The sequence below is a fragment of the Belonocnema kinseyi genome, chromosome 7 (assembly GCF_010883055.1).
Source record: "Belonocnema kinseyi isolate 2016_QV_RU_SX_M_011 chromosome 7, B_treatae_v1, whole genome shotgun sequence".
NCBI lineage: Eukaryota > Metazoa > Arthropoda > Insecta > Hymenoptera > Cynipidae > Belonocnema > Belonocnema kinseyi.
Window position 1 is genome coordinate 11,308,104 of NC_046663.1, and position 21,129 is coordinate 11,329,232.

A 21,129-nucleotide genomic window follows, 5' to 3' on the forward strand; every position below is an offset into this window, starting at 1 on the left:
CTTCGGGTTTATGAGAAACGTAAGGTCATCCGAATAATATATTTATTAAAATTAATCAATTTAAGAAAGATGGCTATCATTTTAATATACAAGATTTAAACAGTTGGTTTTTGAAGATTTCTAAAATAAAAAAGTTTTTTAAGAATATTAAAAGGTGTCAGAATAATAAAAAAATTTCCTAATATTTCTGAGAAAATTGAAACTTATTTTTCTCTTTGAAAATAAATTTTCAGAGAGAAATGTCAATGATTTTAAAAGATTTTTAATTATTTCTTCAAATTTGAAAAAAGAATGGAAAATATTTTTAAGCAAAATCTTTCAATTACCAAGATTACAAAGATTTAAAAGATTACAAGAGATTTCTAAAATCGTCAATTTTCGCAGCTTTTTAAAACGCTTAAAATGCTTTAAGAAAATAAAACTCCTTATAATTCCTGGGAAAATCTTAAATTATTTTTTATTTTTAAGAGACATTTTAAGAGGAAATTGAGAAAGAGTTTTTACGATTTTAAATTATTTTTTGAATTTTCGAAAGTGGATGATGAAGATTTTAAAGCAAATCTTCCAATTAGCAAGACTACGACATTTTATGAAAAATTTGAAAAAATTTAAAAGGTTTCACGATAATAAAAAAAAAAAGTTCTTATAAAGCATGGAATAATTTCGGCTGATTTTGTAATTTTAAAAATTAATTGTAAGATAATATTTAAAAAAAATTTTAAAAATTGTCAAAACAGAAATTGAAAAATTAGAAGACAAGTATTTTTGAAGATTTCAAAAATAAAAAAGTTTTTAAAGAATATTAAAAGGTTTCAAAATAATAATTTTTTTATTATTATTTCTGAGAAGCTTTAAACTGATTTTTCTCTTCGACAATAAATGTTAAGAGAGAAAATGACAAAGATTTCAAAAAATTTAAAATTATTTCTTTAAATTTGGAAAAAGAATGGGAAAGGTTTTTAAGCAAAATCTTTCAATTAGCAAAATCACAAAGATTGATAAGAAATTCGAGTACGTTTAAGAAATTTCGAAATTCTAAAAAGATTCAAAATAATTTCAAAATTTGAACATTTTTTAAAAAAATGTTTAAAAATTTACATTTTTTAATATTTGCAAATAAAAATGTTGAAACTTTTCAAGGATTTTGAAACGATTCACGACAATAAAAAGTTAGCTTAGAATACATAGTTTTTAAATTGATTTTTTCATTTTGAAAAATCAATTTCAAGGGAATATTTTAAAACATTTTAAAAGATTACAAGAGATTTATAAAATCGTCAATTTTCGAAGCTTTTTAAAAGGTTTAAAATGCTTTAAGAAAATAAAAGAAAACTTCTTATAATTCCTGGGAAAATCTAAAATTATTTTTTATTTTTAAAAGAAATTTTAAGAGAAAATTGAGAAAGATTTCGGAAGATTTTAAATTGTTTTTTGAATCTTCGACAGTGGATGGTAAAGATTTTCCAGTAAATGTTCCGAATTAGAAAGACTACCACAATTGATAAAAAATTTGAAAAAATACAAAAGGATCCATGATAATAAAAAAGTCCTCATGATGCTTGGAATAATTTAAACTGATTTTGTAATTTGAAAAATGAATAGTAAAATAATAATTAAAAAAATTTTGACATTTGAAAAGATTTTTAAAACGGTCAAACCAGAAACTTAAAGATTAGAAGGCTAGTATTTTAATTTTCCCGGAATTTCAAGACAAATTATGGAAGAATTCAAAAAATTATAAAAGATGTTTGGAAAGTTTAAAAGTTTTATAAACGGTTACAAATGAGTTTTAATTTTGAAAGATTATAAAAATGAGTAACAAAATATAAATTTTTGAAGATTTAGAAAAAGTTTCGGGTGTTTTTTTTAGAAAGTTTGAAGGGTTTCAAGAAAATAAAAAACTTTCTTGAGATTCCTGGGAAGAAGAAGCATTTTCAAAAGTTTAAAAATATTGTAATTATAGTTTTTACAAATTTCGAAAATATCTGGAAGTTTTAAGGGCTGTTTTTTCATTTTTAAAGATTTTGCAAAATTTTAGGAATAATTCGAGTCAGTTGAAGTGATATTTATTTTTAAAACTTGTAAAAGTATTAAATTTTTTTCATACTGACTCGGATTTTTACTCAAATTGTTCAAAATCCTGAAACATAAAAAAATTGTACTTTTTTTTGAAATATCTGAAAGGTACAATTTAAACTATTTGGTTTCAAAAGTTCGTCTTTTTGGTTCAAAAAATTAATCAGTTTTTATTGAGGATTCCACTATTTTGTTACAAATTTGTGTTTCACGGTTAAAAATACGACTGATTGAAAATTAATGTTTTTAGTCGAGCATTCAACTACTTTGTTAAAAGCTAGTTGCAAATATTTTAAATACATTACAATGTCCAAAAATTTAGATAAATTTTTTTGAATTTATTTCAAATGTTTGATTCAAGTCTTTCATCTGAAAAAATTTTTATTGTCGATTCACAAAATTAAATATCTCTTTCGTGATTTGTCAAAACAGGCATTAGCCTAATATTGACAAAATTTGTATACAACGACGGATTTAGTTAGGTTAGATATAATCATATTATATCCTGTTATCATATTACATCCAGAAATCATATTACATCCTGTAATCATATTAAAGCATGACAAAGTTAGCCTCAAAAAATTTGTTAAGATCCTGTAAAATCTATTAAATTCTTTGAAAATCGTAAAAAATTAATTATAATAAGTGAAAACAATGATATAACTTTGGATATTATAAAACCCTTTGAATCTTGTGAAATTTCTTGAAACATCCGGAAATGCTAAAAAGTTCTTTAGAATCTCTCACAATTTTCGAAATCTCTTAAATATCTTTAAAATCGGGTAAAATAATTGAAGTTCCTATAAAATCCTTTAAATCTTATAGAATAACAAGAAATTCTACAAAATTCTTTAATATTCCTCGACAGTTTTGAAATCTTTCAAAATCCATTTTAACGTTTGGAAATCCTGAAATAATAATCGATTAAAATAACCAACAATAATTCCTTTAATATAAATTAAATTTCTCTAAAAAAAGTGTTCACATTTCTAGAAATTTTTGAAATTTTTAAAATCCTTAAAGATTTAATAAAATATTGTAAATTTTGTGAAATTCTTTTAAATACTTCGAAATCACTTAAGAACTTCAAAATACCTAGCAATCCCTTATAATTTAATTTATTTTTAAAATTTCTCTAGGAAACCCTAAAAAACAAGCTCAAAATATTTGGCAATTCTACATAATCATTAGAAGTCGTGAAATCTTTCAGATCTGCAGGAATTCTTTAAAATTAAAAAAAATTAAAATATGAAATCTTAAAAATCCGTTAAAATAAGTTTAAATCAATGAAAATCCGTTCAGCATAAATTAAATTAAACTTATTCTTTAATGTTAAAAAACGGATTCCCTACATTTCTTTGAATTCCTTGGAGATTCAATTGAATCTTTTAAATCTTTTCAAAATCTTTGACATACCTTAAAACTTCTGGAATTTTTATTTAATTACTTTTATTTTTCAAAGTTCACTAGAACTCCCTTACTTTCGAGTTATAATATTTGAAAATATAAAAAAATTCTTTGAAATCGTTTAAAACGATTAAAACATTTTAAATGATTTAAAATCCTTTAAAATTGTCCCAGTCCTTTAAAATAATTAGTCCATCATAACTATTGAAAATGTTGAAATTTACTGAATTCTCTTGAAATAATCTGAAATTCTAAGTAAAGTAAATAAATAAATTATTCGTTTTTAGAACTTCTTTCAATAATTTAATATTACTTATTTCTATACTGACTTTCTTACAATTATTTTCTGTAATATATTTTTTAAATCACAAAAAAATGATAAAAAATTAATTATATCATGTTTAATTTATCTTCAATTAATTAAAAGTACATTTTAGACATGCGTACTCTATTCTATTTTTGTTTCTACTTGTAATTAATAAAAATATTTTCTCTTTGAAACTATGAATGGAGCGAATTACACCCCACCTTGTTAAATAAACAGGAGTCGTTTGCATTAACATTTTCCATAAATTTATAATCCTCTTTGGTATTTGTCTTTAAAATTAAGTCTCATTTGAGTCTCTATCAGCCGGATGGTTTATCTTTGAAAGAGGTATTGAATTTCATTTTACCGTAAGATCAAAGCGAATATTTCACGTTCATGAGTGGATTATTAATTATCTAAAATCCGGAAATTCTTTAGAATTATTTTTTGAATCAAATACTACTAACAATGTATATTCTCACAAAAAATGCAAACCCTGCTTAAAAAAAGAGTCTTGTTTGAATTTTTCTGTTGGTTTTAGTTTTTTTTATTAATCAGAAAAGAAATATTTTCAAATAACTATAATGTTTGCGACTGCATTCGTAATTTCATTTACTCTGTTTAGATTTGGTACTTTAGATTTAATGAATCCATTTCAAAAAACGTGAGGCAAAATTGAAAAATGATACATTTTTAGCCTGCGTCTAGCTCTCCCGACAAATTGTTGAAGCTGAAAAACCGGATATGATATGATTTAGTTTTAAACTGTTTGCAACTTTTTAATAAACTGAGTTTTTATGTGTTTAATTACTAGTTATTTGTAACATTTTAAGCCGAACTCAGATCAGCAACCAATTTTATATTTTATTTTTACAATTTGTTGTAATTTTTTTGCCCGTCCTTTACCAAAATTTCGAGGATTATACGTATATATTCCAGCAAAAGTTCTACTATTCACCAGTATTGCCAAGACAAAATCATCGGGTGTTGATAATACAATTTGTTTTTGGGTTGGCATAAGAAAAAAGAAATTTCCTCGTGCTAATAATTAAATTAACTTATTCACAGGAAAAGTGTATCTTTGAAGTTTAAATAGCCAGTGAGGATTCATATAAGGATCAAGCCAAATAAGTTGAAGTTCGTCAAGTTCATATTCAATTACGCCACAAGTAGCATTTCTGACAGGTGAAACTATATTCTTGTCAGGAGGAGACCTAGATCTGTAACGAATAGGAAGCTCGGCAGGAGAAGGAGGCCTGGCAGAAAGAATCGTACTTTCTAGAGAGTGGTAGGTAAAAACTACATTCCTGGCAGGATGAGACTTAGACCTATGAAAAAGAAAAGGCTTGACAGGACAAGGAGGCCTGGCAGGAGGAATCTTCCTTCCCAGAGATTAATTTGCAGGAGAATGGTAGGTGAAACTACATTTTTAGCAGGACGAGATTTATACCTGTGACCCAGAGGAGGCTCAGCAGGAGCAGCTTCCTGACAGAAGGAGACTTAGACTTATAATAAAGAGAAGGTTTAACAGGAGCATGGCAGGAAAAATCTTCTTTTCTAAAGAATATTTTTCAGTAAAATGGCAGGTCAAACTACATTCTCAAAAGAAGGCGGCTTAGACCTGTGACGAAACGGAGTCTCGGTGAAAGAAGGAGGTTCGGTAGGAGCAATTGTCCTTTCTGGAGAATGGTAGGTGAAACTACATTCCTGGCATTAGGAGACTTGAATCTATAATAAAGAGAAGGCTTGGAAGGAGAAGGAGGCCTGGCAGGAAAAATCTACTTTTCTGAATAATGTTTTTTAGGAGAAGGGTAGGTGCAACTACATTCCTGACAGGAGGAGACTTAGACCAATGTCGGAAAGGACGATTGTCAGGAGAAGAAGGACTGACAGGAGGAAATGTACTTTCTGGAGAATCTGTTTGAAAGAGAATAAGAACTTTCTCGACGATAAAAATCAGAAATAGGGTCACCGTTAAGTAAATATTCGAACTGTGAACATAACAATGCAAGAAGAAAGATGACTAAACTGTTTAAAAGTCCGTTGTTGTATCATGTGGCAAAATTTAACTAAAAAGCTGTGTACATTAAGGTAATACCATTCTGAGAAACTTGCTCAAAGCTACATCAGAAATATTTAGGGAACATCCCATGGGAAGGATCTTAAAAAAGATTTAATTCGATTTTTTTCACTAGACGTATGTCGTAATTCTAAGAAAACAGTAATAATTTTGCACAGCCATGCCATATAGAAAACATCTGCACAAAATAAGGACAATATTTAAGATCAACGGCTTAAAATTTTGGACAAAATTCGGATCCCGGTAAATTTTTATGAATTCTGGAATCAAGCTAATCTGATCAAATCCTCAGTTTTCCGGAATCCACATTCTGTCCAAAATTTCATGGGGGCGATTCTAAATTTATTTGCTATTGGGCACAGAAGTTTTATATATAATACTTACGCACAGTTTATTCCGTTCTCTTAGAATTCTACTTTAAGTGTATAAAACGTGCATTACAGTTTGGAAAAACTTGATTTATAAAGCTTCCCGGACCCTTCCTGAAAAATTTTTCTGAAATATTACTGGCTAAGGTTTCAATAAGTTTAGGATTACAATATTCCCTTAATATCTTTAGTCTTGCATCGAATTTTTTCCTCAAAAAAAGTTTATGATATACCAAAGTGATTTAAAAAAATGTCATCCTCTTTCTTCTTGCAGAATTAGGTTTAGAGTTCGAGTGTTTAATTAATGGCAACCCTATTCCTGGTGCTCCTTGTCGCGAAATTCCTTATTCTCCTGCCATGTCTTATGCAGAGAGGAAGCTTCTTCCTGCCATTTGCATGAATCCAACTACCACTTCCTGAAATTTTCTCTGCCGTCAAAAGGACTTTTCTTGACATAACTAGAAGTTCATTTTAAACTTAAGGTTAAGAGGTTTGTCTCAAAAATAATCTTCCTGCTACAAGTATTAGCCGTTTGTAACAAACTTTACGTAATCCTGCTGCCAAAAAATTGCGTTTTTGTAAAAGAAATTTTTGTGTGATTTAAAACAAAATAGGCAAGAGGGCGGTGCTTTTGTTTCGAGACAACTTTTTCTCTGAGCGTACCACGATTGATTCTTCTGATGGAATTGAATACGGACTTAACCAGCTTAATTTATTGGGTTCAATCCCAATATGAATCGGCATCGGCTTTTTGAACTTCGATGATAAACATTTCGTTTGAATAAACCAATTCGGTTAGCAACATAACCGAATCTCTTTGTGTATATGCTCAGCGAAGAACAAATTGGATTATAAACATCCGATACTGACGTCTTTGCAATATTGGAAAATAGAATTTTTTTGGTACCTTGTATAGATATAATCGTTGCAATCATCGTAAATGACGGGCAGAAGAAAACATGCAAAGACACATGATTATCTCATTGATTCACTCACTTGAATTAAATTGAATACAAAAGAATCCAAATTTTGAATCCAAAGTCTGCATAAATGTTACAAGTAACTCTTGATTACATTCTACCTGCAGGCAACTCGCTGCGTTTACATATTTGAGAACACCAAGGACGCGTAACTATGAATTCTCTTTTGTTAAAGCTCTTTTCTATAAACGTCGAAAAGATGGGACTCGAAAAAAGATACCAAACGAGAAAAGGTGTGCTGGATTAGCAAGATTTAGATTATGAAACAAAGGGAAGATAGTAATTTTGATAATATAATCTTTAATGCTCACCTCTTCTCCCTTAACATCCCTATACCGGACCCATTTTCCAAGCCGAGGTCGCCAATATTCTAGTAGGTACGCCTCCGCAAATTCCACCCCTATACCGTTTCCGAAACGACCTTGGGTACCGGTTGCGGTGATCATGTGAACGGTGTGAAGGTCAATCTCCAACCATTCTCGAGGCTCATGAGTTATCTGATCTTTTGGGCACCAGGCACCTCCATGATTCTCAGATCGCATTCTGAAATTAAATGCATTCCATTAGTTAATCTTTAAACGTCAAATTTAATAAAAAATAAGAATCATACTCTCAAATACAGTACAACCCTTCTATTGCGCCGGTTTTGAGACTAGTGGTGGTGCGGAAATGTTCGTATATGTCTGTGTGACCACTGCACATTTCTCGCAGCTCTTTTTATTTCTATCTGCGGTGCGGCGTCAATTTTCGGAAAGGCTATGGCGGGAAGCGCTATTGAAGGGTTTCACTGTAATTGAATATGTAGTATATGTTGTGAATTTTATTGACTAGAGAAAATCAGGGAAACTTCACGGATTGTGAAAAAAATCTGGCAAAAGTCAGGCTATTGCTTAAACTAGCACATTAAAAAACTGAAAAGGATAATAAATTTAAAACTGTATAATTTTAATTTTTATTTATTTTCTTTCATTTATAAAAGATTCTATGCTGAAAATATTACAAAATAAAGATTCTAGTTTCTGAATACTAATGATCAGGGAAAATGAAAAATTGATCAAGGGAAAATTAGGGAATTTTGAAAGGCACTGACTAGTCATACAGAATTTCCCGAAAAATCAACAAGTGATGGTGATAGAATCATTGAATTTTTCCTAACATTGCCCTAAATTAGCTGGGAAAGGGAACGCGGAATTTTTTTGTTATGAAAAATTCCGCAACGTTAGGCAGTGGGATTTTGAAATTCAAGCCCCCCCCCCTTTCTGACATTATATTCTTCTCAGTAATTTATTTGCCATATATTTCTTTTTTTGCTTTCTTTTAACAATTATATTTTTTCTTGCAAATTTTATTATTTGAAAAACAGTTTAACAATTTTTTTAAAAAGTGATCCTTTTTTGGTTATAAAATTCACATATTTTGGTAGAAAATTAACTTTCTGTTTGATATATTGAAATTTCAACTATTTTTTTGAAAAGTCATCTTTTTGCCTTAAAAATTATTATTTGTAAATTAATCTTTTTCATGGGAAATTTAATTACTTGGTTGAAGGTGGAACCAATTTGCTAAAAAAAATTTTTTTTTAGATTCCTCATTATAGTTAGTTGATAGAAATTTTTTCACAAATCCATTTTTTAATCTGAAAATGTTAACTATTTCGATTAAAGGTTCACCATTTGAGTTGGATAATCTTCTCTCTGAAAGTTTAACTATTTTGTTGAAAATTGATCTTTTTAATTAAAAAATCAACTGCTTGGGTAAAATTTGAACTACTTTGTTCAACATTATTTTCTTGGTGAAGGCTTATATCTTTTGTGGGGAATATGACTGTTTTGTTGAAAATTCGTTTTTTTTTTTTAAATTAATTTGTAAACTGAATATGTAACTTATCTTTGGCTAACAATTAAACTATTTTGCTAAAGAATCTTCTGGTTTTTTAATTGAAATATTAACTATGACATTTTTCTTGGAAAATTTATCTTCTTGTTTAAAGTCTAACTATTAAGTTTAAATGTAATAATTTAAAATGTATGATGTTCAATTTTGTAAATTCTATTGGTAAATAATTATAAGCGAAACGAAAAAAATATGCCTGTGCCCGGATTTGAACCAGGAACGTCACTATTCACGAGTAGAGCGTTTAAATAATTACGCTACCGAAGCCATAGCATATCAGTATTTTAATAACCTGTGCATTTTTTAGTAATTATTTCTAATCAGAATATTTTTCTAATTATAATATAATTTGGAGAATTTGTATTAGGTTGTCTTTCAGGTTAATAAGTAAGTTTCTGATGTTAAATTTTATCGATTGCACTGGTCAAAAAATGTTTAGTGAAATTATAACAAAAATCTACCTTGGCACGGATTTGAACCGGCACGCCACTCTTGTTGGACAGGATACTTTAGTCCAAATTTTCATTAATTTATAAAATATTAATTAATGAAATTTCATTATTTAAACAAAATATAAACATTAAAGGATCACTCCGAAGCGAAGCGTGCTAATATATGATACGATTTATCACAACAGACGTTGAACACGTTTCAGACTAAAAACTCGAGTCCACGTGTCAGGAATGCACCCCCCCCCCCCCATAGATCCATAAAGAGTTCATAAAGCGGTTCTTTCTCCATTCGCAATGTCGAGCGATAAGAGCGAGGCGTGGCTCTGATTGCTCTCGCAGCTTCTTGAGTGTTGTACCAATTGCCATAACGACTCATATCAAGTCAAGAAAGAAAATTGAATTATAAGATACAATTGAGTCTCAAATGCCATGAGACACAAACCCTCTCATTCCTGTTTTCAAAAAAATAGTAAAAGGAAAAGTAAATATCCTGCTTACATTTTGCGAATTTGAAACGGAATTATAAAAGGGCTGTTCATAAAGTATGTTGATGCAGTGAAACCCTTTAATAGCCCTCCCTCCTATAGCCCTTCTGAGAATTGACGCCACGCCGCAGGTTGGTGTAACAGGCGCTGCGCGGGGTGCGCGGGGTCTGTGCCGTCACCCAGGCGAGCTATAATGAGTTAGTTATCACTGATCTAATATTTTTGCAGACACAACAAAAAATTTGCTTAAGGCCGGATTTGAACCAGGGACGCAACTATGCATGAATGGACCGTTATCCAAGTATGCAACCGAGACCATGCAGATTCTTCTTTTTTCTCCAAAATAACAAAGAGGCGGGGAATTGCATCTTTTTCACCGTGTGACACTTTTCATAATGCAGGAGAAAAATTTTACCTGAATTAAATATAAATTAAGCAATTCTTTTATTTTATTGACAAGGCTAGTAATTAAGTTTTAAATGTTAAATATTAAATGAGTGTCGATGACTTCTACAATATTTTTGAAGAAATGAAGAGCAGCTTCTCGGTTGCCTAATTGGTGAACCGGCTCAAACCCAGACTGAGACGATTTTTTCTCATTTAAAAAAAAAAAAATTAACCGGTCATCGACACTAATTTAATATTTACCATCGAAGAAGTTAAGTAATAACCTAATAAATTTTCAAATCACATTTATAATTTACCATTTTTCCCCAATTTCCCCGTTTTTTCTATTTAAAATTCTTCTTTTTTCTTTGTTTTCAAATAATTTGCCCTTTTCTCGTTATTCGTTTTAATGTGAACTGATTTAATAGAATGTAATTAGTAAATTAAATTCTGTGGGTAAAATGTCATTCTTTTTGGTTGAGAAATCTACTATTATATTTTTGGTTTTGAATTTATATCATTTTGTTACAAATTGTACTATTTATGTAAAAATTTAATGATTCTGTTAAAAATGATACTACTGTGTGCAAAAGTCTTATTGTTAAATAAAAAAATGTACCATATGGCAGAAAGTCGTACCACTTTTTTATTTAAAAAAAATTTTTTTTGAAAATTACTTTCTCTTTACCGAAAATTTAAAAATCTCATTCTTTGTTCAAAGAAAACTAAACCATTTAGTTAAAAATTAAGTTTTTGTGTTGAAAATTTATATTTTTGGTTACAAATTTAATTATTTTTGTGAAAGGTTAATTAATTGAAAATGAGATTGTTTGAAAATTTAACTATTTAGTAAAAAAAATTATTTTTGCTTTATTAGAAAAAAATTATATTTTCGGATTCAAAATTCACCTGTTACCTAGAAAAATTATGCACTTTTATTTAAAAACTGAACTTTTTTAGTTAAAATTTTAACTTTTTGATAGAAAACTAATTTTTTTTAATTTTAAATAAATTTCCTGGTAAAAGAGTCATCTTTTACGGTTTAAAAGTCAACTGTTTCTGAAAAATTCGGCTTTTTAGTCTGAAGTTAATTTTTTTTGCTGAAAACTCGTATTATTTCAAAAAAAAATTAATGTTTTGTGCTGAAAAATTATATATTTGGTTCAGGATTTAACTTAAAATTCTTAAGTAATTTTTAAATGAAACCGGTTGAAAATTGGGTTTCGTTTTTGTTGAAAAATAATTTTTTAAATGGAAATTCAGCCATTGTATTTTTGGCTGAAATCTTATATTTCTTAGATGAAAATTTATTTATTTGGTTGAAAATTGGTCTTCAGCTAGAAAAATATCTTTTTGGTTGAAAATTAATCATTTAAGGTCAATAAATCAGCTATATGGATACAAATTCAACCTTTTGTTTGAAACTTTAATTAGTTGGTTGAAAATGCAAATATTTGATTAAAGCGACCATTTTTGTTTGAAAATTCAACTATTTTATTCAAAATTCGTCTTTTTGGATTTCAAATTTATCTTCCATGGCAAAAAAGATGTCTTTCTCGGTTGAAAAATATATTTTTTTTAATCGGAAACTTAAATTTTCTGGTTACAAATTTAACTATATTCTGAAAAATTCCTCCTTTTAGCTTGCCAGAATCAAATATTTTATTCAAAATGCATTTTTTTCGGCAAAGCTCAATTAGTTGGTCAAAAGTTCGTCCTTTTGGATCGATTGCTTTGCGGGAAATGAATTTTTTTGTAAAAAATTAAATATACTTTTAAAAAATTTATATTTTTGATTGGAAAATTTGATTATTTGGTTGATAATGCAATTGTTTGGCTAAAAATTAATGTTTATGTTAAAAATGCACCTATTTTTTACAAAATATTCTGTTTTTGTGTAGGATTTAACCATTTTGTTAAAATTTCGTCTTTTTTTGACAGAAAATTTCTATTCTAAAAAGTCATCCTTTTTCAAAATTCAACTGCCTTATAAAATGATTGTCTTTTGGCTTAAGAATTCAGCTAGCTTTTTGTAAATTCAGCTATTTGGTTAAAATTTAAATATTGTGTATAAGGATTCAGCTATTTGGTTGACAAACAATTTATTAATATTTATGACTATTTTCTCTTAGATAAGTGCATTTTTTAAATAGTTTTGCATTGTTTTAAATACAGTATTTATGCTCTTTTACCAATTCAAAAAAATTAATTCAAACCAAAAAGTTATCTTACTCAAAAGAAAAAAACAAAGAATGAATTGGTTTTGAATTACAATAAGAATTTATTTATTTATTAATGAAAAAAAGAGATTGTTAAACTATGTTTCAATTGAGTATTTATTTATTATTTGTTTATAACTAAAAAGACAAAGCCAAATTATACGTTTCAGAAAAAACCACAACTTTTTAGCAATTATCAAAAAGAAGAAAAAAATAATAAATTGTTTAGACAACTATTTTTCTTAACTTGCATTAATTATTATCTCACTAAGTGATGAGTGAACAAAAATATAACAATTTCAGAAAAAAACCGCATATATATGAAATTAATCTAAACTAATATAGTTATTAACAATGATAATTTGTTTAAACAATTATTTTGGCTCAACTTAAATAATGTTTAAGTCACTCGAAGTGAAAAATACACAAATAATTAAAAATTTCAGAAAAATAGCCACTTTCTACCATTAAGCAAAAAGAATATTATTATCAATATTAATAAATTTTCTAAGCAATTATTTCTCTTGAATTAAATTAATTAGAACTTCATTTTAATGTAAAAGTGGTAAAAGGTTAAAAATTTCAGAAAAATTAAATAAAAAATTAATATAGAAGAAGATAGCTATAAAAATAATTATTTGTTTAAAACATTTTTTTTTTGATAAACTCAAGAAAATATTAACTCAATCAAAGTGAAGAATGGACAGACCGATCCATTTCAAATCATGCAGGGTCCTACAGTGATATTTGAAAAGAAATATGTTTTTGTATTCACTAAACTAATTGTGAAGAGAAATGCTGAGTTTAAATTCGATTCGGCTAATATTGATGATTCTAAATCGAAATTTAAAAATCCTCTTTTCTTTCTTATGGGAAATACGTTTTAAACTTCCCTAGTGGAAAAATGTTCTGGCTGTCGGATGTCACATTTGGCCCAGATCTGGCGACGTCTAGACCCTCTAGCAACGACAGTCAAGCCTGGACCAGATCTGGAACTGGTTAGCAATCCATAACATAAAAATTTCTAAATTTCAATCAGCCATATTTTTTCTAACGTTTTCGAAAAACTGTCAAGGTGTTTAAAATCATACAAAATAAGAAATTAACACTACTAAAAATGAATTTTTTTCCTTTTTTTCTTAGCAGTCTAGTCTGGCCCACACCTGAGACTGGTTCGTAATCCAAATCATAACAATTTCTAAGTGTCAATCAGCCAAAGTTTTTTTTAACATTTTCGAAAAGTTGCTAGTATGAAAAAATGATAAAAAATAAAAAATTAGCACTTTTAAAAATCAGTTTTTTTTCTTATTTTCTTGGCAGTCCAGTTTGGCCCAGATCTGGGACTGGTCCACGATCCATGCCGTAAACGTTGTTAAGTATCAATTAGCCAAATTTTCTCACGATTTTTTAAAAACTACCAGGGTGTTCCAAATTGTAAAAATGAAGAAATTAACACTATTAAAGATGATTTTTTTCTCTAATTGTCTTTACTGTCTAGTCTGGCCCAGATCTGGGACTGGTCTGCCATTCATACCATAAAAATTTCTAAGCATCAATCAGTCAAATTTTTCGTCACTATTTTTAAAAAACTTACAGGGCGTGTAAAATCATACAAAATAAGAAATTAAACATTATTAAAAATCAGTTTTTTCTTAAAAATTACATTGCATCTAATTCTTAATTGTTGTGAACTGATAAAAGAATCCTAAAAATTAAAAAGTTACACAAAGAAAAAATAATTGAAATGGGAGACAAAAAAATGGTTAAGAAATTTTTTTAAAACTAGGTCTAAAAGAACTTTTTTGAAAAAAAACTGTTTGAAAAAAATATTTGAAAAAAATTGGAATAAAAATGGCTTAGAGAACAATTTTTGAAAAAAAAAGATTGTCTACACAAAAATATATAAAAGAAATTTTTCGTGAGAAACTTTAGGCGCTTATCCTACTAACTCAAAAAATTTGAATCGATTTGTAATTATTTATTTTAAACTGATTTAATTTATATTTCCGTTAACAGTTAATTTATTTAAAATATATATGATGTCGCATAATAATAATAGAATTAATGACGAAAAAGAGCTGATAAATGGTTTCTTTTAACTTTTTTGAGTTGTATCTTATAAGGATGGTTTTTTCATTGACTTTCAATTTTGTTGGTATGTAGTAATGAATAAGGTCTAGTCTGAGACTAGCCAACGCCAGAAGATTTTTTCAGTAGGGTTCATGGAGCTTGCGCAATCTCTAAATATCAATTTCTTCTAAAAAAGATGATTGTTTTTACATTCTCATCATTTATGATTGAGAAAGTATTAGAAATTTACGAAATTTAAATTAGACCAAAATCCAAATTAAAAATCCCAATTAGCGTCCAATAATCAAATTGATTCAAAATCCTGTTAAACAAAACAAGAATCCAACAACCAAATTTGGACCACAACGAATAAACGAAAACCAAAAATCCTATTGTAATCTGAAAAAAATAAAATAAAATAAAATTTTCGGAAAAAAAGAGGAAAGAAAAATGAGAAGGCAGCTAACCACATCCCCTTCCTTCTCTTTTTCTTTCTTTCGTCTTTTTTATTTTTGTGATCATCAAATTACAATAAAATAAAAATAAAAAACAAAAATAAATAAATTTGCATTACCGCAAATTTTTGTTTCCGAAAATTTTATTTTATTTATTATTTCTTTTCAGATTACAATATGATTTTTGGTTTTCGTTTATTCGTTGTGGTCCAAATTTGGTCGTTAGATTCTTGTTTTGTTTAACAGGATTTTGAAAGTATTAGAATTGTCGGAAATTTGACATCGCAGTTTTTCAACGGATCTCCACGTTTCGAGACCTCCTGAATCCGAAAATCAGGTTTTCACGATGGCGTCTGTCTGTCTGTCTGTCCGTCCGGCCGTCGTCCGTAAACACGATAACTCTCGAAAAAATGAACGAATCAAATCCATCTTTGGCACACTTTCTTTAGGGCCTAAAAGAAAGAACAAGTTGGTTAACCAGCCATTTTTATAAAAATTCAAAAAGTGAGCGCATTTTGAAAAATTTTTAGACCACTTTCTTCTGAATTTTAAAATTCTATGTATGGATATTTATAATATTGAAAAGAATGAACAACTTTTTTCGATAAAAAGAAAATTCTCAGAGATATAGCGTTTTCAAAATTTTTCAAATTAACCGAAAATCAAAATTTTAAGCTAAAAAACGCACGATATGAAAAAAGTCAAAAATATAAAAACATTTCTTTTTAAAAGACCTACAAGATCATTATGAAAAATTTTTAATTTTTTTTCAAAAATCAAGAATTCAAATTTGGATTGCACAAAAACATAATGAAAAATAAAAAATTCCATTTTGTAGACAAACTATGTAGGATACGAAAAAAGACGAATTAACAAAAATTGTTATCCCAAAAAAAATCTACAATTTCGTTTAGAATCACTTCTTGATAGGACGCGTACCTTTTGTTTCATTCGTAAAAATTAACGTTGAAAAAAATTTTTTTTAAATGTGTGGAAAAACGACGAAAGTTACGAGAAAAAAATTCAACAAAACCTGTTTACAAATGTCTGTCGAAAATACTGCCATCTAAAAGAGATCCTTTTGATAAAGTTATTTTCAAGCATTCCAAATGCAAAGAATAAATATCCGAGCGCGAAGCGCGAGATTAAACTGTCGCGCGCCAAGCGCGATGAGAATGTGTCCGCGAAGTGGACAGATTTTTTTTTGTAAATTCAAACAAATTTCTGGGCGATATGTCCAAAATATATCCAAATTCGAGAAAAAAAAATTTGTAATGCATTTATGAACCGACCAAATGTGCATTTTACTATCGCACTACACTGACTTCTGTTACTTACCGAAAAAATTGAGTGATGTACGATTTAACTAAACTGCATAAGTCATAAGACCAAAGCCAAGGAAGTACTCTTTTAATATTTACAGCCGCGTCTATCTATTTTTGGGATATTTCGAAGCGCCTTACATGTCAGGAAAACTGCTGCATAAATAACGGAAATTCCAAACGAAAGCCAGAAGCAGAGCAAATATGTGCAGTGCAGTTGCATACATATATAATGCCGCTAATTGCGATTTAATGCCTGGAATACTTTTAATCGAGGATTTAGATTGACGTTCATCAAAAAGCTCTCAGGACTTAATTTATTTAAATTCCGAATTACAGGTAACATTTGAAAGGCTTGAATGACCGGGTTTTATTATTTCGAGCACGCGGAGTCTGTCAATCTTTAGACATAGGAAACGAGGGATTTTTCATGAAATATCTTGCATAAATGACGAGACAGATAATGCATTTTAGTGGCTGGTGGCATATTTTGGCAGAATTCTCTGAAAAATTTAAGTCGTGTCCGGCATTTTATTCGTTCAATTTACTCCTGCCCATCTCCGGTGACATATTAAAGTGACGAAGAACCTGAAGCTTATCAATCGTTTATTTCACGTCGACGTGGAAATTTTCCACAATCACGATACTTATTATTTTAAATGAATTATGGGCTTTTTCACCTTTATAAATTCTATTTAATATTTATGCCAGTCAGGCGAAAAAATTATATACAGTTTATATAGAGTGTGAAGTATTATAGACACCCTTTAAAATGTTTGGAATTCTACAACACTTTTGCACAACTTCTGCAATACAAGCATAATGTAAAATTGCAAACAGGGTATTAGGAATTCATGGAATTTACGGAAGTCATGGATCTCAAGGAATTCATAAAATTTATAGAATTCATAAAATTCTTGGAATTTATGGAATTAAAGGAGTTCAAGTAATTCACGGAATTCAAGGAATTCACGGAATTCACGGAATTGATGATATTCATGGAATTAGTAGAAGTCCATGAATTCAATACATTCCGTGAATTCCGTAATTTCGTTGATATTCATTAGCTCATTGAATTTCATGAATTCCTTGAATTTCATGAATTGCATGAATTCCATGAATTGCATGAATTCCCTGAGTTCCATGAATAGCATGAATTTCTTGAATTTCATGAATTAGTTGAATTCCATAAATTGCTTGAATTTCCTGAATTCCATGAGTTTAAAAAAATTAAAATTATAGAATATATTAGAAGGCAAGAATAGATTGTAAAGAATTAATTTATTTTTTAATAAAATTAATTTCAACGTGTTAAAATTTTGCTTAAAAAAAAGAACCAGATATTATTAAATTTCATTAATTATTATTGAAAATATTGTTTATAAGCTCGAAGCTTGCAGCTCTATTAATTATTTATTCTAAAAAAAGGTGTTCAAAAAAGTTTATTGAAACCTACAATTTTAAACTCAAATATTGCCACATGCTTATTGCTAAGTAATTTAATAGTAACTCGTAAAGTTGGTTTTTCAATAAAATTAGTAAGTATGCATTAAAAACGGAATTCATGGAATACGTCGAAATACAGGGTAATCATGGAATTCATGGAATTAATAGAATTCATGATATTCCAGAAATTCATGGAATTTATGGAATTTATGGAATTCAGGAAATTTATGGTATTTACGGAATTCAAGGAATTCAAAAAATTGACTGTAATTACGGAATACACGGAATTCATGTAACGACCATAAAGCTTATCAATCGTTTATTTCACGTCAACGTGAAAATTTTCCACGATCACGTTATTTATTATTTTAAATGAATTATGGGCTTTTTCACTTTTATAAATTCTAGTTAATATTTATGCCATTCAGGCGAAAAAATTATATACAGTTTATATAGAGTGTGAAGTATTATAGACACCCTTTAGAATGTTTGGTATTTTACAACACTTTTGCAAAACTTCTGCAATACAAGCTTATGGTAAAAATGCAAACATGGTATCAGGAATTCATGGAATTTACGATCATCATAGAACTCAAGGAATTCATAAAATTCTTGGAATTCATGGAATTGTAGGAGTTCAAATAATTCACGGAATTCAAGGAATTTACGGAATTGATGATATTCATGGAAATAGTAGAAGTCCATGAATTCAATACATTCCGTGAATTCCGTAATTTCGTTGATATTAATTAACTCATTGAATTTCATGAATTTCTTGAATTTCATGAATTCCATGAATTGCATGAATTCCCTGAATTCCATAAATAGCATGAATTCCTTGAATTTCATGAATTAGTTGAATTCCGTAAATTGCTTGAATTTCCTGAATTCCATGAATTTAAAAAAATAAAAATTATAGAATATATTAGAAAGTAAGAATGGATTGTTATATATCATAAAGAATTAATTTATTTTGTGATAAAATTAATTTCAACATGTTAACATTTTGCTTAAAAAAAGAACAAGATATTATTAAATTTCGTTAATTATTATTGAAAATATTGTTTATAAGTTCAAAGCTTGCAGTTCTATTAATTATTTATTCTAAAAAAAGCTAATAGCTAAGTAATTTAATAGTAACTCATAAACTTGGGTTTACAATAAAATCAGTAAGTATGTATTAAAAACGGAATTCATGGAATATACGGAATACAGGGAAATCACGGAATTCATGGAATTAATAGAATTCATGAAATTCCCGAAATTCATGGAATTCATGGAATTCAGGAAATGCATGGTACTCATGGAATTCAAGGAATACAAAAAATTGACTGCAATTACGGAATACACGGAATTCATGTAACGTCCGCAATTAACGGAATTCTGTTAATTCGTGGATTTTCCGGAATTCAAGGAATCTCCGGTATTCATATAATTCACGGAATTCGCAGAATTCATGTAATTCGGGGAATTCGCGCAATTCAAAAAATTCGTGGAATTTCCGGAATTAATGAAATTCACGGAATTCAGAAGATTAATAGAATTAATAGAATTCTTGGAATCCGCGGAATTCATGGAATTGAAGGAGTTCAAGAAGATTAAGGAATTTAAGAAACTATGGAATTCACGGAATATTTGGAATTTATGGAATTAGTGGAAGTCTATGAATTAAATTCCGGGAAATCCATGAACTCTTTGAATCTCGTAAATTTCATGTATTCCGTGCATACCGTAAATCCCTTAAATTTCATAAATTTCTTGAATTCCATGAATTTCATGAATTTTTTGAATTCCATAAATTCCATGAATTTTGCTAGTTCCACTAATTCCGTAATTTCCGGGAGTTATATGAATTCCGTGAATTCCTTAAATTCTGTGAATTCAACGAATTCCTTCAATTCTGTGGATTCCTTGAATTCTACAAATACGCGCGTTATATACTGTATATTAAAAGAAATTTTGGTTCTGTCAGAAAACTTCTTTTTTCCAGGAATAAGTGTTTTGAGAAATGATTTAAATTTTTTTAAATTTTGCGCTTCAACAGGTGTCAAGATTACTGGGACAGTTATGAAAAGCTGCCTCACATAAATACAATACTGAGAATACAATACTGAGAAAAGGAAAATCTAATGGGGTTTATCAAAATAAAATGTTAAACTTTACTTAAAATTATAGAATATATTAGAAAGCAAGAATGAATTTTTATAAATCATAAGGAATTAATTTTTCTTTATTAAATTCTTATCATTTACGATTGAGAAAGTATTAGAATTCTCCAAAATTTGACACCACAGTTTTTCAACGGATCTCCACGTTTCGAAACCCCCTTAATCCGAAAATTAAGTTTTTAAATTGGCGTCTGTCTGTCCGTCCGTCCGTAAACACAACAACTCTCGAAAAAATGAACGAATCAAATCGATTTTTGGTACACTTTTTTCAGGTCCTAAAAGAAAGGACGAGTTCGTGAACCAGCCATTTTGGATAAAAATTCAAAAAGTGAGCGCACTTTTTTTTAATTTGAAAATTCTATTTACGGTTAATCATAGTATTGAAAAGGACAAACAATTTATCCTGATAACTTTTTTCGATAAAAGTAGAATTCTCAGAGTTATAAAATTTGATAATTTCTAAAATCCACCAAAAATAAAAAATTTGGGACAAACAACGAACGTAGGAAAAAAGTGAAGAGAAGAAAAACATTGCCTTTTGAAAGCCCTACAAGAATATCATGAGAAAATTTTTAGATTTTCTTGGAAAATTTAAATTTCGATTGCACCATAAGTGATGAGAAATCAGAAAATCCAAATTCAAATGCTTGGTTAAAAATTTTGATTTTGAATTTATTTTAATTTAAATTAAGTACTAAATCAAAAACAGTATTTAAACAATTAAAATTCTTTTTTGGTTGAAAATTGTATTATTTTGCTCACAATTTTATTGACTGGGGAATCGTTTTTGATTAATATTTAAAATATTTTGTTGAAAATTCGTCTTTTTGGTTCGAAAATTGATCTTTTTGATTATAACTTTCATATTTCTAGAACAAAAATGCAATGCTTTGTTTAAAATAATTCTGCGTACATAGAGGCTCAAACAGTTTTATCGAAAATTCGTTGATTTTAAAAATTAATTTAATTGCTTTCAATTTGTAATTAAAATCTTTTTGGTTGAAATATCAAGTA

At 28.5% G+C, this 21,129-nt stretch overlaps 1 protein-coding gene across 1 annotated transcript in view; it reads right to left on the reverse strand.

The window, feature by feature from the left end:
- The window catches only part of LOC117176894 (discoidin domain-containing receptor 2-like), a 559,289-nt gene that overhangs the window by 206,987 nt on the left and 331,173 nt on the right, over positions 1–21,129 (reverse strand). The window contains exon 5 of the mRNA XM_033367265.1: positions 7,530–7,761. Within this exon, the coding sequence (XP_033223156.1) occupies positions 7,530–7,761 (232 nt within the window). The remainder of the gene's footprint in view (positions 1–7,529; positions 7,762–21,129) is intronic.